This window comes from Onychomys torridus, chromosome 4, assembly GCF_903995425.1.
Source record: "Onychomys torridus chromosome 4, mOncTor1.1, whole genome shotgun sequence".
NCBI lineage: Eukaryota > Metazoa > Chordata > Mammalia > Rodentia > Cricetidae > Onychomys > Onychomys torridus.
Genome location: NC_050446.1, coordinates 5,997,480 through 6,024,984, shown reverse-complemented (window position 1 = coordinate 6,024,984; position 27,505 = coordinate 5,997,480). Strand labels below are relative to the sequence as shown.

Genomic DNA, 27,505 nt, shown 5'->3' with positions numbered 1-27,505 from the left:
ACTTCTGATAGAAAGTATCCTTCAGGGGCTGGGCATGTGGCTCAGTGATAAAGTGCTTGCCTAACACACTCAGGGCCCTGGGTTCAATCTTCAGCACCCCAAAAAACCCAAACCACACAAAGTGTCATTCACAAGATCCTTCTTGGTTTCCCGTGGCTCACTGTCTGCATGATGCAGCTCAGAAAGTCTCCCCAGTATGTGCAGAATGCCAGCCAGGTTAAGGTCATTGTTCCCATAAGAGGAAACAGAGGCTCTTTTGGGGTTCAGTGATATAAAGGAAGGCCCAGAAAGCAGCCCATGGGTCAAGTTCATCTTCTGGTCTTTTTTTGTAGCAAGGTGTGTTGACAAAGAACAGCTCTGGCCGTTCGCAAGCTGGGATACTACGTCCAGTATTGGGACAGACGTTGTCTGATCTGTACAACTGGAAATATTTACTGTCTGTCATGCCAGCAGAGGGACACTAACGTAGCCATTATGTGGGGAACAGGGCTCGAGGGTGGGTCTCTGGTGTCCCAGAGCCATGTTGTGCTGTCCACGGGAGGGTGACTTTCCCAGCTCCACCTTGGCCATTCACTACTTATGGCTGTTTTTCTATGAGGTAGTGTTCATGACTGTGCTGGGTCGGGGTGGGGGCACAGGATTGCCAGGGTGCTGCCAGGTGAGTCACAGCTGTTCTTCCTGCTGTGTGCCCTAGATGGGGTGAGTGCACGCTCTGGCTGGCTGGTCTTGGCAGAGGGTCATTTGCTGACCTCCCGTCTCTCCCTTTCTCCCTCCCTCCATCCTGGGCAGGGATCCCTGAGAACTCGAAGGTGGAGGGCCCTGCATTTACCGATGCCATCCGCATGTACCGCCAGTCGAAAGAGCAGTACGGCACCTGGGAAATGCTGTGTGGGAATGAGGTGCAGGTGAGGATAGAAGGCTGTGGAGGAGCACTCCAAGGTCATCTTGGGGTCCCAGTGGGTAAGGCTGGTACCAGGAATGGGGTTCTGGGGAGCAATAGTTTGGGAAGAGATGGCAAGATCAGATCTGGGTGAGTGAGAACCTCTGTGAATCTGCCCACTCGTGTCCCTGGGTGCTGGGGGGCAGGGCAGCAGCTGTGAACAGTATGGCTCTAGCCCCCATCAGGAGCTCTGCCTCACAGGAGACACTGACTCCACAGACAGATTTACATGTTCAGCAGAGGCATGGGAGATATGCAGAGGCCCTGAGGTAGGACACCCTGAATCAGAGAAGCTTGATACCTCTAGGGTTTGTGTGGGAGCTAGCCCAGCAGGGGTGTGGAGGAGGCCCAGAGGAGGGGCCTTGAGTGGATGGAATCACAGAGAAATAAGCCAGTTGGATCAGCAGCAACCCCAGCTGACTCTTGCCTCTTGGTCCTAGATCCTAAGCAACCTGGTGATGGAGGAGCTGGGCCCAGCACTGAAGGCAGAGCTTGGCCCACGGCTAAAGGGGAAGCCACAAGAGCGACAACGACAATGGATCCAGGTGTGTGGACCTGGGAGGCGCTGGTGGGCACAAGGGTATTGAGGGGGACGGCTGGCACTCTGCTCTCAGCCCTGGCTGACTCCTCTCCTGTACCCACAGATCTCCGATGCTGTCTACCGCCTGGTGTTTGAGCAGGCCAAGGTGCACTTTGAGGAGGTCCTCTCTAAGCTGCAGCTGGCCCGGCCAGCCATGGAGGCAGTCATCCGCACTGACATGGACCAGATCATCACCTCCAAGGAGCACCTGGCTAGCAAGATCCGGGGTGGGTGGGCTGCAAGCTGCTGCGTGTACACATGGTTCTCCAGAGCCAGGCCAGTTTCTTTGCAGTGTGATCCATCACTGGCCTGTTGCTCTGCAGAAGACTCAGAGTCGGGTCTGAGGCCCTCCTGCAAATTCTTCTCTAAGTTGTTGGTTTTCTACTTTTTTGTTTTTTCGAGACAGGGTTTCCCTGTGTAGCCTTGTCTGTTCTGGAACTCACTCTGTAGACGAGGCTGGCCTCGAACTCACAGATCTGCCTGCCTCTGCCTCCTAGGTGCCTCCTAGGTGCACCGCCCAGTATAAGTTTTATTTCATCAGATTTGATTCTAGGGGTGCTAGGAACTGAACCTAGGGCTTCATCCACACTGGATAAGCACTCTGTCCCCAAGCTGCAGCTCCGGCCTCTTTTTTTTTTTTTAATACTGTTTGAGACAAAGTCTTGTAAGTTACCCAGGCTAACTTGAATTTATGATGCTCCTGCCTCAGCCTCCCGAGTTCCTAGGATGACAAGCTTTTGTCTCTGTCCTCCGCCAACTCAGGTCTGGTGACATGCCACCTGGTGGACCGCCGCGCCACCTTGGAAACACCTAACTCCCCGGGTTGTACATGCTCCTTCATCATTCACTTTGTGTTTCTTCCACATGTGGCACCAGCAGGTGGTGGCTTCCTGCGGTGCTTGTGGACCAGCCACGGTCACTGGGAGTTTAGTGACCGGAGCAGACTGAGAGTTGACATTTAGTGCGTGTAGTATTAGCCAGGCAAGAGTGGGGTAGACTTCAGAACACCCCGCTCCAGGGCAGGGGTCAGTCTCCACGAAGCTCATGGGTCCACCGAGGCACCTGTGTTGCAAATTCTTTTCTTTCCTTCCTTTCCTTTCTTTTGTGAGATGTCTCCCAGGCTAGCTTTAAATATGTAGCAGAGGTGGTCTTAAACTTCTAATTTTCCTGCCTCCACCTCTGGAGTGCTAGGAGGGTAGACATAAGCCACGGCAGCCGGGTTTCAGTTCCCTGCTTTGCCATCTTTATTGTGTCCTCTCTTGGTCAGTGAGCTAGCTCATGTCACCAGCACATCTGACATGGCAGCTTCTCCCGCATCCGGGATGGGCTGTGCATAGGCTGGGGTGGCAGGATGGGATAGACTGTGTCCCGACACCAGCCGCCATCCAGATCCTCTCTCTCCACACAGCCTTCATCCTTCCCAAGGCAGAGGTGTGTGTGAGGAACCACGTCCAGCCCTACATCCCGTCCATCCTCGAGGCCCTGATGGTGCCCACTAGCCAGGGCTTCACTGAGGTGCGGGACGTCTTCTTCAAAGAAGTCACAGACATGAATCTGAACGTGATCAACGAGGGCGGCATCGACAAGCTGGGCGAGGTGAGACGTGGCACGGGTTTGGTGCCCCTGAGCGTCGGCTGTGTCTCACAATGGGCTGCCCTTTCTCAGCATCTACAGAGACCAGAGGCAGAAACCACAGGGCAAAGCCATCCAGTCTAACGGGGCTGGTGGCTAGAGGCAAGAGTGGGTATTTTGACCCTTTACCATCAGCCTTTATGAGGGAAGATGGTTGCTAAAGTGTAAAAGTATTTGATAGTGAGGGCCGGGGGGGTGTGTGGTAAGTGTCAGGTGTGAGCTGCATCATTAACAGGTCACACACCCCACAAGCAAAGCAGTGCATCTTCCTTACTGGCCCTTTTGACCTAGCTCTTAGGGTGGCTGCCCCTCGTAGGCTGCCTGGGTCTGGAATTGGTCCTGAGCTTTTGCCTCCTCCTTTAGACTTCAAGTTTGGGAATCCCAGGCAGTAATCAACAGAATTTGAGAACCCAGAAGGGCCTTAGGAGTCCTGATTTGGGACCGGAAGACAGTGATGCTCAGAGGGACTGGGTGTTTGCCCAAGGTTACCTGAGGGAATGAGAACTGTTTTCTAGGGCCTGAGCTGGCCTCTCCCCTCAACTCCGAGATGTCTTCAGATCCCTCCTCCCTTCTCTCCTGGGCCCTCCCAGGTGTCCACCGATGGGCACAGTTTCCAGAATGCCATCTCTGGTAGCTGGTGCCAGGCCCAGGCAAGGTGTGGGTGTGTGGGCTGTGCAATCACCCATGTGGCCCTGCCCCCTGCAGTACATGGAGAAGCTGTCTCAGCTGGCCTACCACCCCCTGAAGATGCAGAGCTGTTACGAGAGGATGGAGCCTCTGCGGCTTGATGGGCTGCAGCAGCGCTTTGACGTGTCTAGCACATCTGTGTTCAAGCAGCGAGCCCAGATCCACATGCGAGAGGTGTGTCCCCACCAGCCTGCACCCCAATAGCTGCCATCCATGGCCCCCATCACTCCTTCCCATGCCTCTCTGAGCACCTTGCCTCCTGCTCACCTGGCTGACTCTGGCTGCCTACTAGACCTGCTTAGGATCCTCCCACTCCCCATCCCTGGAAGTTGTCCTTACTGCCTAGTCCCTTCCTGGGATTTCTGTACTCTGAGGCAGATACCTGCATGTAGACACTCAGTGAGCATACAGCCCAATACATCTCCGATTGCTCTGTGGCGGCTGTGGGGTGGGGAGACTGGCCAAGGGCGCAGGAAGGGGCTCTGGTCTCCCTGGGAGGGTTTCACAAGCCCTGCTGTATGCCTTGCAGCAAATGGACAATGCTGTGTACACCTTCGAAACCCTCCTGCACCAAGAGCTGGGGAAGGGGCCTACCAAGGAGGAGCTGTGCAAGTCCATCCAGCGGATTCTGGAGCGGGTGCTGAAGGTGAGCCTGACTCCATTTGGGCTGGAATCTGCATGGCTAGCTGAACCCAGGGCTGACTGCCCAGCCCTGTCTCCAGGAAGCACCTGGTGCTTAGGTGCACATGAGCGAGCGAGTGCTCTGGGCTGGGGTCAGACCCTCCCGCCAGCTAGGGGAGCCCCTGACCCAGGGCCCTTTTGTCCTTCCCTGTAGAAATATGACTACGACAGCAGCTCCGTGCGCAAGAGGTTCTTCCGGGAGGCGCTGTTGCAGATCACCATTCCCTTTCTGCTCAAAAAGCTGGCCCCCACGTGCAAGTCGGTGAGTCCCAGCCTGCCCTGGCCCTTCAGGGACTGGCCAATGGGGTAAAGCCTCTGACCCATCTCTACCCGCTTCCCCGGCAGGAGCTGCCACGCTTCCAGGAACTGATCTTTGAGGACTTCGCCAGGTTCATCTTGGTGGAGAACACGTACGAAGAGGTGGTGCTGCAGACAGTCATGAAGGACATCCTGCAGGGTGAGCGAGGAGGGCGGCCCAGGGGAGCCTTAGGGACCATTAGTTAGAGGGCACAGAGAGACCCAAGACTCCAAGAGGAGGCTGGGTTGGACCACTGGCTTCTCTGTGCCTACTTTCCTCCCTGGTTCCTGGCTTTGTTGAGAGTGGTCAGTGAGGACGTGGACTCTGCTCTTGAGTTATAGCTTTGCAGCAGTGAGGCCTGGGGTGAGGCTGGCCCGGGTCTCTGTGCTAAGAGCATTACCTCTCTCCTGTGGTCTTGCAGCTGTGAAGGAGGCCGCCGTGCAACGTAAACATAACCTCTACCGGGACAGCATGGTTCTGCACAACAGTGACCCCAATCTACATCTGCTGGCCGAGGGTGCGCCCATTGACTGGGGTGAACAGTATGCTGACAGCGGTGATGGCAGCGGAGACAGCCCCAGCCCCAGCCCTTCTGAAGCAGCCAACCTCACAGAAAAGCGCAGGCGTGCCAAGCAGGTGGTGTCCGTGGTCCAGGACGAGGAGTCAGGGTTGCCCTTTGAGGCTGGCTCTGAACCGCCTTCACCTGCATCCCCGGACAGTGTCACTGAGCTCCGAGGTCTGCTGGCCCAGGATCTGCAGCCTGAGAGCCCCCCACCAGCCAGCCCCCTTCTCAATGGGGCCCCTGTCCAGGAGAGCTCCCAGCCCATGGCAGTCCTTGAGGCCTCCTCACCACCAGCTTCGCCCCTTGAGCATCTCCCACCTGGAAAGGCTATGGACATTGAGACCCCTAAGCCCAGTGACCAAGAGACCGGGGAGCAGGTGTCCAGCCCTGGTAGGCGTCCTCCCATCCACACCACCACTGAGGACAGCGCAGGTGTGCAGACAGAGTTCTAGGCATTGCCTCCAGGCTTCTGATGGACACTGTACTGGGCCGCTTCTCCTTAGGCACTATAGCCTCATCTCTGGGGAGGGGTACCCCAGCCTGTGCCTTGTGGGGGAGGTGGCTGGGATGGTGTGGCACCTTCAGGGGTCTGGCTTACCCAAGTCACCCTATGGGGTTCAATATACCCGATACTGCCCTGTTTTCTGTGGGCTGGTCTCCAACGCTATGTCTGATTTCGAGGGCTTCCTTTGTGCAAGGGGCTGGTGACCCCCTCCTTCCTTCCGTCACCTGTTTCCCTCACGGTTCTTGTGGTCTTTGGATGGAGATGGTGAAAGCGTTGGTGCTGTTCCTGAAGCCGGTGAACTCTGTCATCTCACTCTGGGGCTCCTGGGCACTAGGTGGTGAGGAAGAGGTGGGGCTGGTCTGTCTCAGCCCTCCTTACAGGCCCCAAGACTAGACAGGCTGCGTGTCACTGGCCTCACTTTGCTAGCTGCTGCTGTAGGAGGGTGGGGCTTGGGGTCTTGCAGGGGAGAGATGCTAGGGACCTGAGATGGGGTGAGAAAGGCTCAGAATGTGGTAGTATGTGCAGGGGAAGTGTCCCGAGTGGGGGAGCCTGGGGGTGGCCGACTGAGGCGGGGATGGAGACGTGAAGAAAGTGTCTGAAGGCTGGACTACCTTGGGTGCTCACCGCTCTTGTCTGCCTGGCTCCCCACCCCCACTTTGGGCTGACAGCTGCTCATTGGCAGAGCCTGGATGTGGGCTACCATTCCCCAGCTCTTTCAAGGTACTCACTACCTGCCAGGAAGCTGGTGGGCTCCTGGGGGACATTGAGGGTCGTGGCTTTCTGAGACACTGTTAAAGACATATGTGGCCTCTGAGTCCTACTCTAACCCTGACAATTTCAGACCCCTCTTCCAACATCCTTGTGAGCCATCTGGCTTTGTCCCCTTGGTCATGATGGTCACACCAAGCAAGGATGACTCTGATACATGACCTTCACCTTGGGCCTCTATAGACTCTGATGCTGGGGTTGGGAGAGCAAGGCAGACAACGGCCTCTTCAAGGCCCCCAGGAGGAGGTCCCCTCCCAGCCATCTTTGGCCTAAGGCCCCAGTGTGGCTGGTGTGCAGGGACAGCGTTCTCCCAGCCCTACTGATTGTATCACTAATGTCTTCCTATGTCCTGTAGTGCCTTGGGGGTTTCATCGCCCTTCAGATATGGTATGAAGAATCTATGCAAACTGTGTAAGCTTCCGCTCATCAATAAATGCTTTATTTAAAGCTCATCTTACGTGCTGCTGGGGCCCAGGAGACCTGGGCCTAGGGTGTCTAGGGATTCATTCATCTCAGCTTTCTTGGACTCATCATATGAGCTGCTAGGTCCCTGTGTGTGTGTAGGTGTGGACTCACATGAGCACGTAGAAGCCAGAGTGTCTAGGTGGCGTTCCACCTTGTGTTTTGAGACGAGGTCTTTTACTAGCCTGAAACACCAATGAGGATTCCTGGCTGGCTGGTGAGCCCGGGGTCTGCCCGCCTGGGCTTCCCCAGTACTGTGATTGCATTTGCCACACGCCTGGCCTTTCTTTCACGTGAGTGTGGGAATCCAAACTTAGAAAGACCAACCACCTTTCTGGGTGCTCTCCCTCTCTCTCTCTCTCTAACCCATGCCCCCTTTTTTCTTTCTTTTCTTTTTTTTCGAGACAGGGTTTCTCTGTGTAGCCCTGGCTGTCTTGGAGCTCACTCTGTAGACCAGGCTGGCCTGGAACTCAAGAGATCCACCTGCCTCTGCTGGGATTAAAGGCGTGTGCCGCCGACGCTACCACCACCATCACCTGACCCTAATCTGTTCTTATAATGCCCTATTTTAGAGGGGGAAACTGAGGCTCAGAGAGAAGGGAGAGGCCACAGAGCTTTCAGGTAACTGTCCTCCTGATGGCCGATCAGTTCCAGAGTGCCTACCACTGGGGTGGGCTCCAGGGCTGTGCTAGGTGCCAATGGCCATGCTAATTCCCCCAGAGTTCATCACAGGGTACTTGTTGAGCACATGCTGCAGGCCACATACTTCATATTGACAAGGGCAGAAGGGTGTCACGTCACATGGACTGGCCCCGTCACTACAGCTGGTGGGAGTGGACTGCCCATCTCAGAGTTACATGCCTTTCAGTTTCTTGGCAGTCTCTTTACCTAGGATAATCACTGCAGGGAACACTGCCCATCCCATGAGCACAAGCTGCTTTTAAATAATGAGGCCATCCCCGGCTCTGTTCCTCTTCCCTTTGTTGAAGAGGGCGTTGCCTAACTCTCCACCAGGTAATGCCAATGCTGCCTTTCCTCTGGCCTGGGTGCCTCAGCTCTGCTTCCCGGGGAGCTGTCTTCCAGGACCCAGCCCACTCCCATCCCTTCCCAGTTCCCAAGGACACATGGGTCACTCTGGGAGGAACTCAGATTTATTGGCGTTCCTGTTTGAATCAATCTGCCTTGTGGGCTGAGGATGCGATACGGGAGGGCGGGTACTAGAAAGCAGCAGAAGGACTGGGGAGTGAGTGGTCCTGCACAGCCCACCCCAACCCAAACATCACCCCACCTCAGGCCAATGGCTGGTACATGTCACATATAAGAACACCTCCAGAAGGGGCAGGCAGCTGGGTGTGGCGCTAAGGCTTGCCTAGTAACATGGATTCCTGAGTCCTGGTGGTGGCACGGCCACCTCCATAGCCTGGACCCTGTTCCTATACCACAGGCTCCATCACGAGCAGATATGCCCCATCTCCTGTTCACTGTCCAGACTCTGTCACTGTGTCACAGACCAGGAACACGCCACCTGCCTGCCTGGAGCTCAAGGCAGCGGGGGAGGCAGGGGTGGCCATGGCAGTCTTGCCACAGTCTGGGGACCATGGGTGCATGGAAGCCCAGCAGTGGTGGATGGAGATGGTGCCAAGCGAGGGCCAGCGCTGGTGGGTGGCTGTGCATTCAGCTGCTGTGGTAGATCCGGAGGCGCTGGGAGATCTCCTGGCGGCACAGTGGGCAGGTGCGCAGCGGCTGGCAGCACTGTTGGCAGCAGCAGACATGGCCGCAGGTGAGGAAGACCATCTGGGCCTGTGGAGAGAGCAGGTTAGTGGCGGGGCTGCTTGGCTGTCCTGGAGAGCCTGACCACGTCGCAGCCCTAGGAGCATGCCTGTGGATGTGCAAACTTGGTCAGGCCTGTTGGCAGTTCTGTGCCTGTTTCTCTATGGATTACAATAGCACTTAAAAACCTACAATCCTGCAGCCCTTTCCTCCACTGACTCCTAGGCCCAGTGCCCCGTTACTGAGCTGCCTCCGTTTCCCAAGTGCTGGGATACCAGGAGTGTACCACCACCTGGCTCTCAGCCCTTTGTAATTATTCCGTGTCTGTGTACTTGCCAAATTCTGATGCCTGGTCTAAAATGACTTCAACCTTATTGGTCAACTAGCCTTGTATGTGTGCCCCTCTTTGCTTTAGCATGACCCCATGGTATGCACATGTCCTGAGAGTCTCCAACTCTACAGTCATTTAGCATATCATGAAACTGGGAGTCATATCCAGAGCCCAAGGACAGGGCCTTGGTTAGAATTCTAATTGTGCTCTCCGGCACACAGCATCCCGGAATCTTCGAAAGTTGGAGAACTATCCAGCTGCCACTGTGGCCGCCTTATTTATGTGTGTGTGACGTGTATGTAGCTCCTCACGGAGAGCAGAAGAGGGGTTGGATCCCTGGGAGTTGTGAACCACCTATCACGGTTGCAAGGAACCAAACCTGGGTCCTCTGGAAGAGCAGCAAGCAGCCTTTCTGGGTTTCTTGTGACAGGTCTTGCTACATGGCCCTTGGACTCACAGGGACCCTGCTGTCTTTACCTCTCACAAGCTAGGATCACAGGAGTGCACCCCCATGCCAGCTCCTGGCTACTTTTCTAAGTCTGTTCCCTTGGTGGACGTGAGGATCTGGCTTTAAGCACCGGTATGTTTACTTTTTGCAGTAAGTGTTAATTTTGCAACAATTTTAAAAAGACTTGGCAGGGAAAACCATGCTCTTGGTGAGTCATGACAGGGGAAATTTCCCCTAATCTAGTTAATAAGCCGAGAGAAAGATCCTTCTTCTGGGGGAGACCACCACTAGAAACTGATGTTAGTATTGCTATCTGGGTCACCAGGGTTTTAGGTTCTGTAGCATCTCCGCACACTAACCTCACGTTCCAGGCACACGACACACTCTGAGGTCGGCATGTCCAGTTCTGCTGGGGGAGCAGATGGTCCCACTGACTCAGGAGGCTCCTCAGGTGCTGTGGGGGGCTCCGGGACACCAAGGACCTCATCCTTGGGTGGTTCCAACTCTGAAGAAATCAGAGGGACAGACAGGCTAAGCAGGAGTCATGCCGAGATGATCCCAACCCCTAGGAGATCTCGTTTGTGTGCAACCCAAACTGAGTGATCTGAGGGACAAAGGAGGGGTGCCTCCAGTCCGAGAGCAGGAAAGTCTCTTTCTTTTTGAGCCTTGTTCCTTCCCACGTCTCCATCTGTGAGATGGGAGTGAATTCTCTGCCCACTGCCCACTCTGGATCCTTCAGAGCTCAGAAACTTGAGGCTCAGAGAGAAGCTATCACTTGTCTGGGGCCATATCGCCATCTAGTGGTGGAGCTGCAGGATAGGCGCCCTTGGCCTGTGGTTCCCAGGAAACAGAATGAATCCATGGTGGAATGGGAACACCCCAAAGGGGCCTCTCTGTTCCCCAGCCCTCCCTCAGGCAAAGCCCCTTCTGTGCCCAGAGTTCTGCCCTGGAGCCAGTAGCCCCGAGGCTGCCAGCCACAGTCCACATACACCTGGGCCTCTCAACAGCCCTGGAAAGAGCCTAGAGTCAGCACCTGGTTGGACCCTGGCCGCATCTACCAGGTCCCTGGCTCTCCGTAGGATCTCATGTTGCAGGCCTGCTTCCGAGACACCCACCTGTGGCAGAACAGGGACGAGAAGACCAAGAGCTGAGTGCAGGGAGGAGCAGGGAGCAGCCCTCCTGCTTTAAGCTACATACAGTGCCCAAGCCCACAGGACTGCCTCGCCCGCCACATCTGGCATCTTCAGTGAAAACAGGGCCTTGCGGTGAGCATGCGGCAGGGCAGAACCACAGCTGCCCTGGACCCTGACCACCACCGTCACTGTACATGGGGAACTGAGCAGCAGTGGTGCCTGAGCCCCACAGTGTCATAAATCCCTTCTGCACCTGGAGCTACATCTGTCCTAGATGAGACAGGACACCAAGTGGATGACAGCAGGGACTCTGAGGCCAGGCCCCTCACAGTCAAGTTCCAGGTTCCTGGTTGGTGTGTGAGACACTTAAGGATGATGCCAGGCATGTGTGGGTGCCAGGGAGGTGCTGGTGAGCACCAGCATTATTTCACCTCGAAGAGAAATGGACTGATTCCATGAAAGGCTCAGCGTGGGGTCAGGATGTAACTGGGGCTCTTCATAGCTATGGCTATGAATGTGACACTGTGGCACAGGCTGAGGCTGGCCCAGAACCTCCCAAGCACTTGTGCCAGCCGTACAGGTGGAGATCCAAACTTCAGGGTCCACATCCTTGCTTTCTTAGCTAGATGACAGGCTGAGCACACAGGTGAGTGGAGGCAGACGGGGCAGCGGTTCTGAACAGACCTTGCTTCACCAAAATTGAATAAAATACACACCAACCCTTGGCCAGATTGGGTCCAGGCCTAGTCAGCCTTTCTGACTCCCCGCAATGGCTGCCCACCTTAGCCAGGTCTCCGGGGCTCATTCGGCTCAGCATGTCCAGCGAGATGCGATGGTGTGCGAAGACAGGCAGGTAGTGGTCGGCAGAGAGCCCCACCAGCAGGGCCACCACCTGGCGCTCCATGCCTTCCTCCTGCAGGATGGCCCCATGGGGAGGGCCCAGGGGTCAGAGTGGACGGGACAGAAGATCTCACGGGTTTCAAGATAGGACAGAGTACATGACACAGTGTCCTTGGGCTTTTTCCCAGAGGATGGTGTATGTAGTGCACAGATCCACCTACACTGCTGTTCACTGCTGTTCTATACTTGAAATAGCAAGTCACTTACTTAATGTCTACCAGGAGGGAGCTGGCTCAAGAAGCCAGGCCACATACTGGGCACTGTGCAGACACCTGAGAACGGGGGAGAGGTGTGAGCATGGACCGGAAGCCGTCCATCAGTATCTATGAGAGAAGGCGAGTTAGAAGAATGATATCCATGGAGCTCAGTGGTTGAGAGAGCTTACTGTTCTTGCAGAGAACTGAGGTTTGATTCCCAGCACCCACATCAGGCAGCTCACAACCAACCAGTTTTGGGGGTCTGACACCCTCTGGCCTCCAGAAGCACCTGCATGCACATGGTGCACATAAACTTTCACAGGTACACATACATACAAATAAAAAAGTAAATCTGGGTTGTGTTTGGTGGCACATGCCTTTAATCCCAGCACTTGGGAGGCAGAGGCAGGTGGATCTCTGTGAGATCAAGGCCAGCCTGGTCTACATGACAAGTTCTAGGACAGTCAGTGATACACAGTGAGACCCTGACTCAAAATAAAACAAAACACACACATACAAAAACCCCAAAACTAAACATTTAAAAAAAAATCGTGTGTGTTAGGCCAGGTGTGGTGGCACACTTCTTAATCTCAGCACACAGGAGGCAGAGGCAGGGAGATCTCTGTGAATTCCAGGTCAGCCAGGGCTACATAGGGAGACCTTGTCTTTTTTGTTTGTTTGTTTGTTTTTTGTTTTGTTTTGTTTTTTTTCCGAGACAGGGTTTCCCTGTGTAGCTTTGCACCTTTTCCAGGAACTCACTCTGTAGCCCAGGCTGGCCTCCAACTCACAGAGATCCACCTGCCTCTGCCTCCCGAGTGCTGGGATTACAGGTGTGCGCCACCACCGCTTGGCGACCTTGTCTTAAAAACAAAACAAAAACTGTATGTGTATGTGTGCACATGTGTATACACCAGGAGGGGCGGGATCACATCTGCCCCGCCCACCTGCACAGCTCACGGCGAGGACCACTCTTCCTTCCATGGGTGAATGCTCACTTTCCTTGCAGGAAGCTGACGTGCTGGATCCCAGTGCAGTGGCTCCCACTGGGGCTGGGCTGAGGTACCTCTGGAAAGATCCCTCTAGCTCCTGGGCCAGATGAGCACCAAGGTCCTTACCTGCAGCTTCAAGGACAAAGGCTTCTGGTTCAAGAGCCGCTGGTACTGGATAAGCCAGTAATTTTCCTGCTTGGTTTCGCTCTTGGCTTCTAATTCCACCTGCCAATAACAGAGGTTGACACAGTTAGCTGCCGTTCAGATTCCAGTCAGGAAACAGACTATCAAACCATGTCTCCCACTTCTCTGGGAGTGCAGGCTTTCTCATCTGTTCACCTGCTGCCCCAGCTGTAAACCGCAGGGCAGACAGGAAGCACAGGTGTGCCCAACAGCTGCAGAGAATGAGCGTGGCAGGGGAGCCCTGCTCCTGGCCTCCTGCACTAAGCCCCACCCTGTCACTAGCTGAGAGAGACCCCTTCTGGTCTGTCTGTGGGACAGCGAAGTCTTGTGCAGCCACCTCTGTCCCCAAGAGCAGGCCCAACCTGGATGCCAGGCAGGTGGCTACAGGACCTTCAGGAGAAGGGTGGTCTCGCTGGACAAGGTTGACACCAATGGCCGTGAGGTCTTTGCTCTGCCACTGGGAAATGTTCATAAAGGTTGTTCTGGGTGGGTGCTATCCTGGAGCCACCCTCTTCCCAACCCTGTGAAAGAGCCAACCCCCAGGGGGATTCATATCTGGCCCAGTGCCACAGCAAGATCTGGGCAGGTCTGTTTTGCTCTAGAGCGTGTGCTCTGGACAGACGCAGCAGCAGGCATCTATCTCCCAGCGGCTCTCCATCTGACTGTCCTTGTGGTCCCTCCTGAGACAGCCGGGAACTCCACCTTCCTTTCTTAGTTTGGATATGACGTTAATTTATCTGGCGTGTACCTCTCTGCCCCCACACAACACATAAGCGGAGGCCAGAGGACAACAGTGGGAAGTAGTTCTTTCCTTCCACCGGGTGTCCCGGTTAGAACTCAGGCCATCAGGCTTGGCAACAGTGTTAGACCCTGCTGAGCCACCTCACTGCCTTCTCCCTTTTCCTCTGTACTGTGCTCTTCTGAAACAGGGCCTTGCCCCACCAGCCTCTGGAGGGCTGGGATGAGGGGTGTGCAGCACTATGCCAGGCAACATTTCCCTTCTGTGTCCATGGTCCCAACTGGTCTGTTACCTGGTGCTTCCTCCCTTAGACATGTGGCTCCTGGGCCTGCTGAGGTAAGGACACTGTTCACACACTAGCAGGCATCCTGGGAATGGGTCACTCTGGGTGGGCATGAGACACATCACCTGGGCTGTGTGTGCTGTGGGGGAGCTGGTCTCACTTGCCTCAGCTGGTCTAGGATGAACGTTTGGGACATTCACAAGATAGGAGTGATCCCATCTTTTCAGCCCTGGCTGGTGAGCCTAGCCTGGGTCTTCAGTGTGCAGGAACCAAATGGTCTGGAGTGATGTCTGTAGTGGGATTCAGCCAACCTGAATTAGTCAGTCACACAGAAGGGCTGGGCCACTCCCGCTAAAAGCAGAGGTCTGCCCTCAACGAGTCCTGTCCTGGAGAGAGTACTCAGGACTGCCCTCAAACAAATCTTGGGCCATGGAGAGCACTGTGCACAGAGGCTAAGCCATGTGTGTTCGCTCCTCTCTGCTGACTCTGGATGTGTCGTGATCAGCTATCTATCTGACTGTGAGAAAATAAACTCCCTACGACAGCACCCAAGGAACTGGTACCGTAAGTTCCCCTTCGATGGGCACCTACTCCTGGAATAACAAGTGTTTCAGAAGCACACGGCACCCGAGGGCGCACACACACCCAGGTGAGGTAGAGAGAAGCCAGAGAGCTTACCAGGATGTCGTGGAGTTCTTCTTCTCGCTGCCTCTTCTCTTTGAGTAGCTGCTGGAGCAGGTTGCTGAGTGCCCAGCGCTGCTCTGAGATCATCTCCTGCAACACAGGATCAGACCCGAGGCCACTGTGAGCTCTTGCAGTGGGTCCCCACAATGCAGCCAGGCATGGCCTGGGGGCCCCACTAACTGAATTCAGGGTGCTGGCTAACGCCTCTGGGCTGAGCTGAGGGACGGAGTCCGGAGGCGCCTCTGTTCTTGCATGCTACCCACTTCCTCCCAAGCCCTCAACTCTCTTCTTTGTGGGCTTCAGGCCAGGCATGGGACCCTAGTGATGGTGACAGTGGAGGAGAGAAAGGCCACACAAAAGGAATGACAAGCCACGGGTCTTGACTGACCATAGCACACAGGTGGAGGTTAATGCAAGAAGGGCTGATGTGGAACCGGAATGATGAGGGGGCACCATACACAGAGGAGGGGGCACCATACACAGAGGAGGAGGGGGCACCATACACAGAGGAGGGGGCACCATACACAGAGGAGGAGGGGGCACCATACACAGAGGAGAGGGCACCATACACAGAGGAGGAGGGGGCACCATACACAGAGGAGGGGGCACCATACACAGATGAGAGGGCACCATACACAGAGGAGGAGAGGGCACCATACACAGAGGAGGGGGCACCATACACAGAGGAGGAGGGGGCACCATACACAGAGGAGAGGGCACCATACACAGAGGAGGAGAGGGCACCATACACAGAGGAGGGGGCACCATACACAGAGGAGGAGGGGGCACCATACACAGAGGAGGGGGCACCATACACAGGGGAGGAGGGGGCACCATACACAGAGGAGGAGAGGGCACCATACACAGAGGAGGGGGCACCATACACAGAGGAGGAGGGGGCACCATACACAGAGGAGAGGGCACCATACACAGAGGAGGAGAGGGCACCATACACAGAGGAGGGGGCACCATACACAGAGGAGGAGAGGGCACCATACACAGAGGAGAGGGCACCATACACAGAGGAGGAGAGGGCACCATACACAGAGGAGAGGGCACCATACACAGAGGAGGAGAGGGCACCATACACAGAGGAGGAGAGGGCACCATACACAGAGGAGGGGGCACCATACACAGAGGAGGAGAGGGCACCATACACAGAGGAGGGGGCACCATACACAGAGGAGGGGGCACCATACACAGAGGAGGAGAGGGCACCATACACAGAGGAGAGGGCACCATACACAGAGGAGGAGAGGGCACCATACACAGAGGAGGAGAGGGCACCATACACAGAGGAGGGGGCACCATACACAGAGGAGGAGGGGGCACCATACACAGAGGAGGAGGGGGCACCATACACAGAGGAGGGGGCACCATACACAGAGGAGGAGGGGGCACCATACACAGAGGAGGAGGCTGCCACACAGGGAGACACGTGCCAACTGCCCTGTTTTTGTGGCCACAAACTTATCTTGTCCTTGGAAGCCCAAGGAGGTCCCAACAGTGACAGCCCTGTGACTCAAACAGGCAAGGACAAAGAGTTGTGGCTGCTTCCCTGTGCAGCCCAGCTCCTCATCTGTGAAAACCATCAGGGGCTCACCCAGAACATTCTCTGATGGGCTGATGACACAGGCCAGCCATGAACAATGGCTCCCACCTTAGAAAGGGGTTTAAAAGGGGCCAGTGGAAATAATGACATGTCTAAGGCCACCGAGGGCAGTGGGACCCTCAGTTCTGGGAGGCTGTGGGTCAACTTAGACTCTTCTCCTGGGCACAGTGACAGATGGAAACTGCTTGGAAGCCCAGCGTGAGCATGTGTTCACATGCCATCCTAACCTGGGGAGACTGAGGTTCAGGGAAGGGAGAGGGGTACCCCTTTCTCCATGTGCCAAGGCTGTACGGCCAGGCTTTGTGTGAGCCACAGCCAGGTCCCAGTGTTCAGTCCAGACTGCTACGTGCCAATCCGTGCTGCCCCTGGGGTCTGTGAGCAGCGGCTTCTGCTTACATGCTCTTGAGATACCGCAACTCCCCCAACAGGGAATATCAGCCCAGAGAGTAGGACCTGAAGCCTGACCACACAGCCACCAGCCCAGAGAAGGGAATGAGAGATGGTGATGGTGCCCATCAGGCCTGGCAATGAAACCTTCCTTCCTCTGACCCTCTTGCCCAGCACAAGCTGCCTTTGATCCTGCGCCATGCTGGCTCTATTGGGCTGGACCTGCCCTCTGTCTGCTGGGGAAACCAGTACCTGAACCTGAGGAGCAGCCGCTCTGGGGTCGGGCGTGGGGTGAGGGCGTTGTCTGGCTGGAGCCTCACATACCTGCAGCGCCTCTGTGTCCAGGGACTTCCTCTTTAACTCCAGCTGTGTCAGCTGCAGTAACTCAGTCTCTATTAGCCTAATCTAAACAGAAGACGAGACAGGGGCGTTGATGGACAATCATGCGGATCCCTCAGGTGCTGCTGCCTGGCCAAGCAGGGACCAGAGACCTTTTGCTAGGAGGCTGGGTAGTCCCGGACACAGTGGAGCTTGTGCATCTTGGGATCTCACCAAAGGGAACAAAAACAAGCTGCCACTTCATGGCTCTGGGCGGCCTGGAACATGGACATACATGTCTCGGACAACATCACTGACCAACAGCCCAGCACGGGGCCCATCTCAGAATGGGCACTGGGTGAAAGTCTGTGAGATGGAGGGGCTTCCTTCCTGCTCATCTCTGGGTCCTTTATCTGTGGACTGTGGCATGAACATGCTTCTTTCATGTAGCTGTCAAGGGGGCCAGCGGGTAACAAACCTGACTCCGTAATGAGCTGCGGTTATTTACTGACCACCTACTGTGCGCTGCCCGGCTGCAACTGAATCATTCTGGCTGTTGGGGTGTATTACTGCCTTCACCACAGGTAAAGAAACTGACGCTCAGTGTGGTGAAGTAACTTGTCCAAGGACACAGAGCAGAGCAGTGAGAGAATGTTTCCTTGGGATAGCCCAGCTCAAGGTCTGAAGTGGAACAAGGTCACTGAGAATATCTGGGGGTCAACAGTGACTTCTCTAACCCCTGCCAGTCAATGGCCCTGTGACCTCTTCCAGCCCTGAGTCCCTGACCCCACCAATCCCTGGTCAGAGGAATGAGCTTCATGTCTGGCAATGTGGGATTGAAACTAAAGAGGGAGATTAAAAAAAAGATGAAGTTGGTTTAGGCCAAATAAGAAGAGAAAGAAAAAGAAAGGAGAGCATGCAAAAACATGAGGTTCGTGTGTGAACACAAAGGATGTGTGTTCCCATAGCCTGATGGCTTGCGGAGCCTCTGGCCCAGCCCCATGAGGTCCAGCAGGGGCTCTGCCCAAGGCCCCTCCACAAGTCAGAAGTGGATTCTGGATTGGAGGGTGGCCTCCTCCTACCAAGCCCGGGTCCTTCCTCAGCAGATCTTAGGACCTGGCTGCCCACTCAAGGGGAAATCCAACCCATCCCCAGAAGCCACTGTTCAGTCATTTTGAGCTGACGGGGGTACTCGAGTCTGAGCTGGCCAGTTTCCCAAAGAGTCATGTTAGAGCTGCCCTTACTCCAGTCCATGTATCATGGAAACACACACTGTATTTGCCCAGCAGGCTCTGGCCAGGTTCTGGGATGAGGCCATCTCCAGCACTATCCAAGGCACAACCCGACAGCCCCACTGTTGGCTTTTGGGGAAAAGAAGGTCTCCCAAGGGAGGTCTCATGTGAGTCTTTTGACTGCCACCCCAGTGAGCCGGGTCCGTAAGGGGAGCAGGACCAGTGGCCCGGCCGTACTCACCTGGTTCCTGATCTGCCGATGAGCCAGGTCTTTCTTCACCTGGAGAGCCTCAAATGCAGCCTTCTGCATCACACTCTGCAACAGACCACACACACAGACCTCTCAGCTGAGGCTGCGCACTCCCTGGCTCTTCCAAGGGTACACACCAGCCACAGGGAGCAACATCCACCTAGAAACACCTTAAAGTGGAACTTTATGAGATAACTCACCCCTCTTCTTCTTCTTTTTTTTGGGGGGGGGGAGGTTTCGAGACAGGGTTTCTCTGTGTAGCTTTGTGCCTTTCCTGGAACTCGCTTTGTAGACCAGGCTGGCCTCGAACTCACAGAGATCCTCCTACCTCTGCCTCCCAAGTGCTGGGATTAAAGGCGTGCGCCACCACCGCCCAGCTGAGAAGTAACTTTTTTAAATCTTATCTGTTTAAATAAAAAAATGGTACTACTAAGGGTTCTGGGGTCGAAGAGAAGATTGGAATCTGTGTTTGTATGACTCTGACTGAGAAAAGTCAGGGTAACAGTGGTATTCTGAAGAACAAGAAGAGCAGTAGAGACCACAGGATGGAAAGGATGGCCCCAAACTCGAAGGGACAGAAGACCTTGCAGCAAAATTGTGATGTCGCTGTGACCCCAGTCCTGGAGCTCAGTAGGGGAAGGGTACAGCCACGCCTCATCTACCAGTGGTTGTTTGTTTCTTTTTTCCTCTCTCCTTTTTGAATGGTGCTCAAGACTGAGTCCTTAAGAGATATCTGCTGGGGCTGGAGAGATGGCTCAGTGGTTAAGAGCACTGACTGCTCTCCCAGAGGACCTGGGTTCAATTCCCAGCACCCACATGGTGGCTCACAACTGTCCATAACTCCAGCTCTAGGAACTACAACATCCTCCTACAGACATACATGCATACCACAAAACACGAATGAACACAAAATACAAATACAGAAATTATATATATTAAGAAGCTATGTCTGCTCACTAGGAAGCTGCCCAATTAAACCAGAACTTATACCATTCCAACAGACGAGCACATCACCAGGCAGACACACAATGAAATTCAAGGCAACACAACTGCTCGAAAGGATCATCACTCCCCAGTCACACAATTCAAAGATACTGAAATAGTTGAAATGCCAGTCAAAGAATTCAAAAGTCTACCTGTACAAAAGATCAATGCCTCAGAGGAGGTGAGAGCAGGTAAATGGGGGAGGTGAGGAAGACATTCAAGGTCGGGTGGGAATGCTGCTGATGTGGATGAAGAATGGAGCAGCAAACGGAGATCCTGGGGCTGGAGAGATGGCGCAGCAGCAGTGCGGAGCAGGCCCTTCTTCCAAAGGACCCAGGTCCGATTCCCAGCACCCACACAGCAGCTCACATAGGGTCTGCTTTAGACCTGACCCCTCCTCCTCTTCTCTAACTCCTTCTCTAAGAGATCCAGCATCCTCACAGACATACATGCAGCCAGAATTCCTACGCACACAAATAAATGAATCATTAAAAAAAGAGATTTTGAAAAATAAAAATCAGAAACAAAACAAACAGAAATGCACACAGACACACCCCCCCTACCTGCATGCACATGTGTACAAATACGCAATATACATATACTCCCTAACATAATTAATTTAAAAATTAAAACAACAACAACAGAACTCAAATATGACCACAAACTGACCAAACTTAAGAACCCAGGGGACAGGAGTGGAGATTAGAAGTGAATAGCCGGGCGGCGGTGGCGCACGCCTTTAGTCCCAGCTCTCGGGAGGCAGAGGCAGGTGGATCTCTGTGAGTTTGAGGCCAGCCTGGTCTACAGAGCGAGATCTAGGACAGGCACCAAAACTACACAGAGAAACCCTGTCTCGAAAAACAACAACAAAACAAAACAAAACAAAAATTAAGTACATATAAGACCCATTCAGTGAGATGGTAGCTGAATTCCAAACCTGGAGTTAAGTAACTGCCAATGGACACCCTGGCTGGAGAGACAGCTCACTGTGGCTGCTCTTCCAGAGGACCCATGTTCAGTTCCCAGCTCCCTCATGGCAGCTTACTCTGTCTGTAACTCCAGTTCCAGAGGAACTTTGGGGCTGCATGGGCAGTGCAGGCAAAACACCCAAATACATTTTAAAAAATTATAGCTGAAAAGTTCTCAAATCTAGGAAAGCAAATATTCAAAAGACCAAGAGGCACTCAGAAGGCCCCAAATGACCAGAAAATAAGCTTCCCATCACTTTCTGTTAAACTGCTAAGACTACAAAACAAAGATACAAAGTTACAATCCTAAAGAGGGCAGGCAAGACGGCTCCCGGCGCAAAGGTGCTTGCGATGAAGCCTTATGACCTGAGGGCTCACATCCTGGAAGGAGAGAACCAACCTCCACAAGCTGTCCCCTGACCTCCGTGCCAGGACACTTGCGCGTCCCTCCCCAGATAAATAAATGTAGTAATCATTCTTCAAAAGCAGCAATTGAAGAACATCAGCTCACCTAACAAAGCCAAGATGAGAATGGCACCAGACTTAGCAGAAACCCTACGAGCCAGGAAAGCATGGAATTCCAAGACAGAGAAAATGAAGCTGCTCCCAACCACAGAGCCAGCACGGCACATGGTTCTTAAGTAACTCCTACTCGGCTGGAGAGATAGCTCAGAGGTTAAGAGCACTGGCTACTCTGGCAGAGGACGGGGGTTCAGTTCCCAGCACCCACATGTGGACCAGCAACACCTGTGACTCCAATTCCAGGGATCCCACAACTGGTCTCCAAGGGCAGAGCTGGCACATGGCACAGGCAGCATATGGCGCAACCGGAATGTGGCATGGCCAGCACATGGTACACATGCAGGCAAAACACTCACACATAAAATAAAAGAAACAGATCTTTAAGAAGAAATAAAGAAGCAATACAGTTGTGAGATCCTGGAAAGAGTCCATTTGTCAGGTGTGACGGTCACACCTGACAAAGGAGACTCCGAGCCAGAACCGGTCCCCATGGATGAAACAAGTCAACGGTAATAAAAGGACACTCTAGCGAGAGGAAGTGGCAATTGTAAATATGCGTGCCCCAAATATTGTATTAGTTTCACAAGATAATATGGTACATAAGGAACAGACGGTGGGTGACTTCAGTATTCTCTTATCAACAGAGAGACCATCCAAACAAACACAATAACAAAACCAACAAAGAAACTCTGTCGTTAAACTGCACATGTACACCATAGGTCACTTGGCCAAGACAGTGTGATGCGTGTACACACACATGTGTACACACACACACACACACACACACACACACACACACACATGCACGCAGTATCTTATGAAGCTATAAAGGAGAACGAAACTGTGTTGTCTGCAGGAAGACACCTGGAGTTCACCATGTTAAGTGAAAGATAAATATCGGGGTTTTCTCTAGTGTGGACTCTAGATTTAAATATCTATAGTTCATATATGTATCTACGATGGAAAGGCATGAGGACAGAGGGACTATTGCAAGGGGAAGAGACCCAGTAGAAAGGAGGAGGAGAGCAGGAGGGTAATGGGGTGAACATCAGGGAAGGACCTGACACCCTGTATTAAGTCACGACCAGACCCACCATTCCCTGTTAACTGAGGGCTGGCACCATGCTTTCCACGTCCTACATGCACTCAATTTCTTCCTTTCTGTCTTTTTTCTGTTTCACCTATTATTATTTTTTTAATTTTTGAGAAAGGGTCTCTGTCTCCCTGGCTGTCCTAGAACTCACTCTGTAGCCCAGGCTGGCCACAAACTCACAGAGATCTGCCCCTCTCTGCCTCTTCAGTGCTGGGATTAAAGGGGTGCACCACTACACCCAGACTCTTTATTTTTTGAGGTGAGGTGGTCTTATGTACCCTAAGCTGGTCTCAAACTTCAACTCCCTATGTAGCTGAGGATGACCTTGAACTTCTGATCCTCCTGTATTCACCTCCCAAGACAGGAGTACAGGTGTATGCCACCACACCATTTCCTGAGGTGCTGGGGATGGAACCTTGGTCTTCAGGCATGCTAGGGAATCTGTCTACCCACTGAGCTACATGTCCATCCATGAACACTGGATTCCTACAAAAGATGATAGCGTGCCTGTTTCTGCTGCCCATTTCACAGATGAGGGCCTGCTTGTGACAGGTGCCAAGTCTACCCAGATCCCCAGCATCTCCTTAACTAGAGGCAGGTGCCCTCCCTGAGGACCAGGGTCCCCAGCAGCAAGTCGCACAGACAGTAAATCACCGAGTTCGGGAAGAGAAGTGGACAAGATGGCTGTGCAGGGCTGGGACGACACGAAGACAAAGGGACAGGCCGTGACAAGCCAGGGCAGATCAGGGCCAGCTTCCGGGAAAAGGCTTCAGGACCGCAGCGGGGCCCTTGCCTGATCCATTTCAGGTTCTGTGTGGCGCTGTCTGAGCTTCAGCTAAAGGGGAAGGAGGTGGGCGAGTGTGTGGAGACAAGAGGCCCTGCCCGGCTTCCTGAGCAGGCCGCCAGTCACCTCTGGGCACTAAGTCCTAAGGTGGGGCTCCCCACTCAGGGTGGGATGGGTGTCCAGGGAGAGGGAAGGGGTGCTTCTCTAGAGTCAGGACCAGAGTGCTGTGCCTGGAGGTCAGGCTCCCAAGGCTACAAGGTCCCCGGGTCCCACAGGAGGTTGCAGTCAGGCCCCGGGCAAGGGCTCACCTCCTGAAGGATCTGGCTGATGGCCTTGCTCTGATCCATCTGCTGCCATGACAGAATCTGCTGGAACCGCTTGTCCATTTCCGCCATGCTGCCAGAAAAACAGCACAGTCATGCACTGAGTATTCCCTGAGCACCTACTGTGTGCTGGGGACCGTGGAGGAGACCGAGATAAACAACCACTCAACACTACTACAGAGGGCAGTGTGCGGTCTCACATCTGGACATCGAGGAGTGGGTAGAGCTCCGGGCTGGCAGAGAACCACCCAGGCCCTCCACTGGGTCTCTTTCACAACACCCCCTGAAGTGGATGCCTAGCTCCTGCCCAACCACCTCTTGACATCCTGGTGAGCCGCTCAGCTTCTGGAATGTTCCTCCCAGAATTTCTGCATTGGCTGTACTCTGTGTACAGCCTACAACAAGGCTGGTGACCAGCACAGAACCCGCAACCCCAGGCTTCCCAAACATCAAGATGTCAGCTTTGAGTTTTTTCCACATTAACTTTAAATTTGTTCAGGTGTTTTAAAAAAAGGCTTATTTTTAGGAGTGTTTTGCCTGCATATATAAAAGTACACCTCATGTGTGCAGTGCCCAAAGACTAGGGGGGCATCGGGTCCCTGAGGACTGGGGCCGTCATGTGGGTGCTGAAAACTGAACTCTGGTCCCCTACAAGTACAGCCAGTGCTTTCTACAGAGTGTGTGTGAGTGTGTGTGTGTGTGTGTGGGTGTGGGTGAGTGTGTGTGTGTGTGTGTGTGTTGAGACAGGGTCTCATGTAGCTCAAATGGGTGCTGAATTCACTAGGTAGTTTACCCATGATCTTCGTGTGCCACCATGCCAGGCCAAGATTGAATTTCTTGTTTGTTTGGTTTTGACCATGCCCCCAGCAGCTCAGCTTTGATGTGCAGGGGATGGCTAACAGTTCTGTCTCCATACACAGGCAGCACCTGGCACACAGGATGGGCCCAGAGGTAGATGGCTGCCTTCACTTCATCACTGCCTAACCCTGACTCGTGACGAGTCTAGATGGGAAAACCCAGAGGTCGGCCATCTCTGTCCTGACAACACTACCAAGGCTGGGATAGCCTAGGGAGTCAGGGTTCAGCTTTCGCTCCACTCTTGGACCCCCAGCTGACTCTCTCAGAGCCCTCACCTGGGAACACACGCTCTTCCTTACCTTACCTGGAACAGGCCTGCTGGACCAGGCTCTGCCTCTGAGACTCATAGGCCATCTGGATGAGCCGGCTCTTACAGCTCTCGGCCAGCATCTGCTGCATGGCGGCTGTGGAGAGAAGGCTGTGAGCTGCTGAGAGAAGGTGGCTGCTCTTGGGGCTCCCTGCTAAGGACAGGCCCAGAGGGCTCACCTGCTTACTGCTGGTCAGTCATTCCTAACAAAGCCCCTCCTTCCCTCTCTCCTTCCCTCCTTCCTTCCTTCCATTCCTAACAAAGCCCCTCCCTCCCTCCCTTCCTTGATAGCATTGCTAAATAGCCAGACTAGCCTTGGACTCCCAATCCTCCTGCCTCAGCATCCTGAGTTCTCCAACTGCAGATGAGCACCAGCACCCGGCCTTAAAAAAATATCTATACTGCTGGGTACTGGTGGTGCACACCTTTAGTCCCAGCAATCAGGAAGCAGAGCCAGGCGGGCAGATCTATGTGAGTTTAATGCCTGGTCTACAAAGTGAGTTCCAGAACAGCCAGGCCTGTTACAAAGAGAAACCCTGTCTCAAAAAAACCAAAATAGTGCTCCCTCTTGTTATTTTTTTGTTGAATTCCTTAAAATATATATAAAAAATATGTGTATGGGTGTTCTGCGTGTGTGACTGTGCACCATGTGCATGTAGTGCCTGTGGAGGCCAGAAGGGGGCACTGTATCCCCTGGGGCTGGACTTACAGATGGTCGTGAGCCACCAGGAAGTGCTGGAATTCAAATCCAGGTCATTTGGAAGAGCAGCCTGTGCTTCTAACACAGCCAGCTCTCCTGTTTCCTTGTTGATTTTTTTTTCTAAGTTATAAAAGTCGTAAGGGGCTGGGTGTGGCTAGGCCGTGGGTTCAGTCAAAGCAACAGCAACTGGGAGGTTTGAAAGGCTGAAAACACAAAGCCCTGGACACTGGTCCCAGCTCTGTGAAATTAACTTAGTAAACATCTTGTGATTTCCACAGCTGTTCTTTAACAGATGGTGACAGTAACCTTTAACAGAGCTGGCAGTGAGCTGTCCCCTCTGTAGGTGTGGTGAGCACGTGTGTGGCAAGTTGGCACACAGAAAGCCCCTCTATGACAAAGGTCTCAAAGATGGGGTCAGCCAATCTCCATTTCAACTAAGGACAGGCACTGCCTCTGAGGCCTTCCTCGGCATGTGTCAAAGTTCTCAGTGCTGGTCTTGATCAAGTCACATCAGTGCTGACCATGTGGAACCCGGGGCCACCTGGTCACATCAGAAAGGGCAAGAATGGCCAGGTGAGGCTGACCCCGGCTCTCAATGGCAGAAGCCAGAGCAGCTAAGTTTGTGACATGCTCAGTAATGGCCCCATCGGATTCCCAACAGTTCTGTAGTTACCCCCCACTCTATAGACAGAGACTCAAAATCCAAGCTTGCCTGACTGCTATGGGTTGTTTTGTATGTTAAATGTGTTGCTCTGATTGGTTAATAAATAAAACACTAATTGGCCAGTAGCCAGACAGGAAGTATAGGCGGGACAAGCAGAGAGGATTCTAGGAAGTAAAAGGCTGAGTCAGAGGGTTGATATAAGATATAGGAACAGTTAGCAAGAAGCCTGCCACAGCTATACAGCTTGTAAGCAATATAAGTCTCTGTGTGTTTACTTGGTTGGGTCTGAGCAGCTGCGGGACTGGTGGCTGAGAGATTTGTCCTGACTGTGGGCCAGGCCGGACTGGAGAAAACTTCAGCTACACCTGACCCCAGGGCCTAGCACCACAACAGACCTGGTGCCCTTCCTCCAGGTGGATACTCAGTACCCTCCACGTGAGACTGAGAGGGATAGTCTGTCTAACCACAAGCACTGTCCACCCTCTCACTGTTCCCACCCCACAACTCACAGGCAATCTCACGTTGCCTCAGGTTCTCTGTCTCCTCCTGGGTTATGGACATCAACTGTTCCATTCTTATTCTAGGAAGAAAAAAAAAAAAGACAAAATCAAAACCCATCCATTCATTCCAACTAGAATCTTACGAGATAGACACTTCCTCCTCCAGGAAGTCTGCCCTGATACACCAATCCACTCTGCATGCCCACACTGAGGATGTTAACCTTGAGCCTTAGCTTCAAAGGATCTCATGTAGAAGATAATTATTCTCGAGGACAATGGGCCACCAACGTTAGGAGCCAACACTATGAACAAATAGGATGACGCCTAACATCCTGGGCCACTGAAGGGCAGGGCAGGCTGAGATCTGGTGCTGGGATAGGCCAGGCCCAGAGGACAGCCCCATATCAGGTAGCAGCAATTGGAGCCTCTCGACACTGCCAGTCATTGTAACTCAGACAATGGAGCACCTTTGTGGATGCCAAGAGGCGTGTACACTGCCAACAGGTCTGTGAGTCACATCCTCACCTGAATCTGCATTTACCCCAAACCTCCACTTACAGTGCCTAAAGGGACAGTGGCTTAAAGACAGCTTCAAAGAGGTTTTTCTTGTTTTGTTTGTTCTGACACAGGGTCTCTCTGTGTAGCCCTGGCTGTTGCCTCTGCCTTCTGAGAAGGTTTTAAAAAATATTATTTTATGTGTATAGTTTTATTTATTTGTTTATTATGTATACAGTGTTCGGTCTGCATGTATACCTGCAGGCCAGAAGAGGGCGCCAGATCTCATTACAGATGGTTGTGACCCACCATGTGGTTGCTGGGAATTGAACTCAGGACCTCTGGAAGAGCAGCCAGTGCTCTTAACCTCTGAGCCATCTCTCCAGCCCCCATGTATATAGTTTTTGGTTTTGCCTACATGTGTATCTGATGCCTAGTGTCCACAGGCCGCAAGAGGCTGTCAGATCCCCTGGACCTAGAGTTACAGATGGTTGTGAGCTGCCATATGGGTATTGGGGATTGAACTTGGGTCCTCTGGAAGAGCTGCTAGTGCTTGTAAGTGCTGAGCCATCTCTCCAGCCCCCTACAACCAAGGTTTTGGACACAACTACATCCATGACATAGGAAGTAAAAAAACTTACAGGTAACTTTCCACACTGTGTGCTTTTGTGCTCCCATGCCAAGAGTGCCTTGATCACTCAGCACCCTGCATGTTCCTGAGTGTGACTTAGTTCAA

General features: G+C 53.5%; 2 protein-coding genes across 6 annotated transcripts in view; one reads left to right on the top strand and one right to left on the bottom strand.

The window, feature by feature from the left end:
• Nucleotides 1-7,105, top strand: part of Niban2 (niban apoptosis regulator 2) — a 53,356-nt gene extending 46,251 nt beyond the window's left edge. Inside the window, exons 8-16 of the mRNA XM_036183377.1 lie at nt 790-905; nt 1,381-1,485; nt 1,585-1,747; nt 2,929-3,116; nt 3,858-4,013; nt 4,369-4,485; nt 4,675-4,782; nt 4,866-4,977; nt 5,240-7,105. Of these exons, the coding sequence (XP_036039270.1) occupies nt 790-905; nt 1,381-1,485; nt 1,585-1,747; nt 2,929-3,116; nt 3,858-4,013; nt 4,369-4,485; nt 4,675-4,782; nt 4,866-4,977; nt 5,240-5,832 (1,658 nt within the window). The 3' untranslated portion in view covers nt 5,833-7,105. The remainder of the gene's footprint in view (nt 1-789; nt 906-1,380; nt 1,486-1,584; nt 1,748-2,928; nt 3,117-3,857; nt 4,014-4,368; nt 4,486-4,674; nt 4,783-4,865; nt 4,978-5,239) is intronic.
• A 1,145-nt stretch (nt 7,106-8,250) lies between these two features.
• The window catches only part of Lrsam1 (leucine rich repeat and sterile alpha motif containing 1), a 47,816-nt gene continuing 28,561 nt past the window's right edge, over nt 8,251-27,505 (bottom strand). For 3 of the 5 annotated variants that reach the window (XM_036183553.1, XM_036183552.1, XM_036183551.1), the window contains 11 exons: nt 26,284-26,354; nt 24,408-24,507; nt 23,231-23,318; nt 18,563-18,637; nt 17,096-17,176; nt 14,767-14,862; nt 13,010-13,108; nt 11,579-11,710; nt 10,698-10,779; nt 10,024-10,169; nt 8,251-8,915 (listed from right to left, as the gene is read on the bottom strand). In XM_036183553.1, coding sequence (XP_036039446.1) covers nt 8,790-8,915; nt 10,024-10,169; nt 10,698-10,779; nt 11,579-11,710; nt 13,010-13,108; nt 14,767-14,862; nt 17,096-17,176; nt 18,563-18,637; nt 23,231-23,318; nt 24,408-24,507; nt 26,284-26,354 — 1,096 coding nt within the window. In that variant the 3' untranslated portion in view covers nt 8,251-8,789. The remainder of the gene's footprint in view (nt 8,916-10,023; nt 10,170-10,697; nt 10,780-11,578; nt 11,711-13,009; nt 13,109-14,766; nt 14,863-17,095; nt 17,177-18,562; nt 18,638-23,230; nt 23,319-24,407; nt 24,508-26,283; nt 26,355-27,505) is intronic. The other 2 variants (XM_036183556.1, XM_036183555.1) reach the window with 1 other exon arrangement.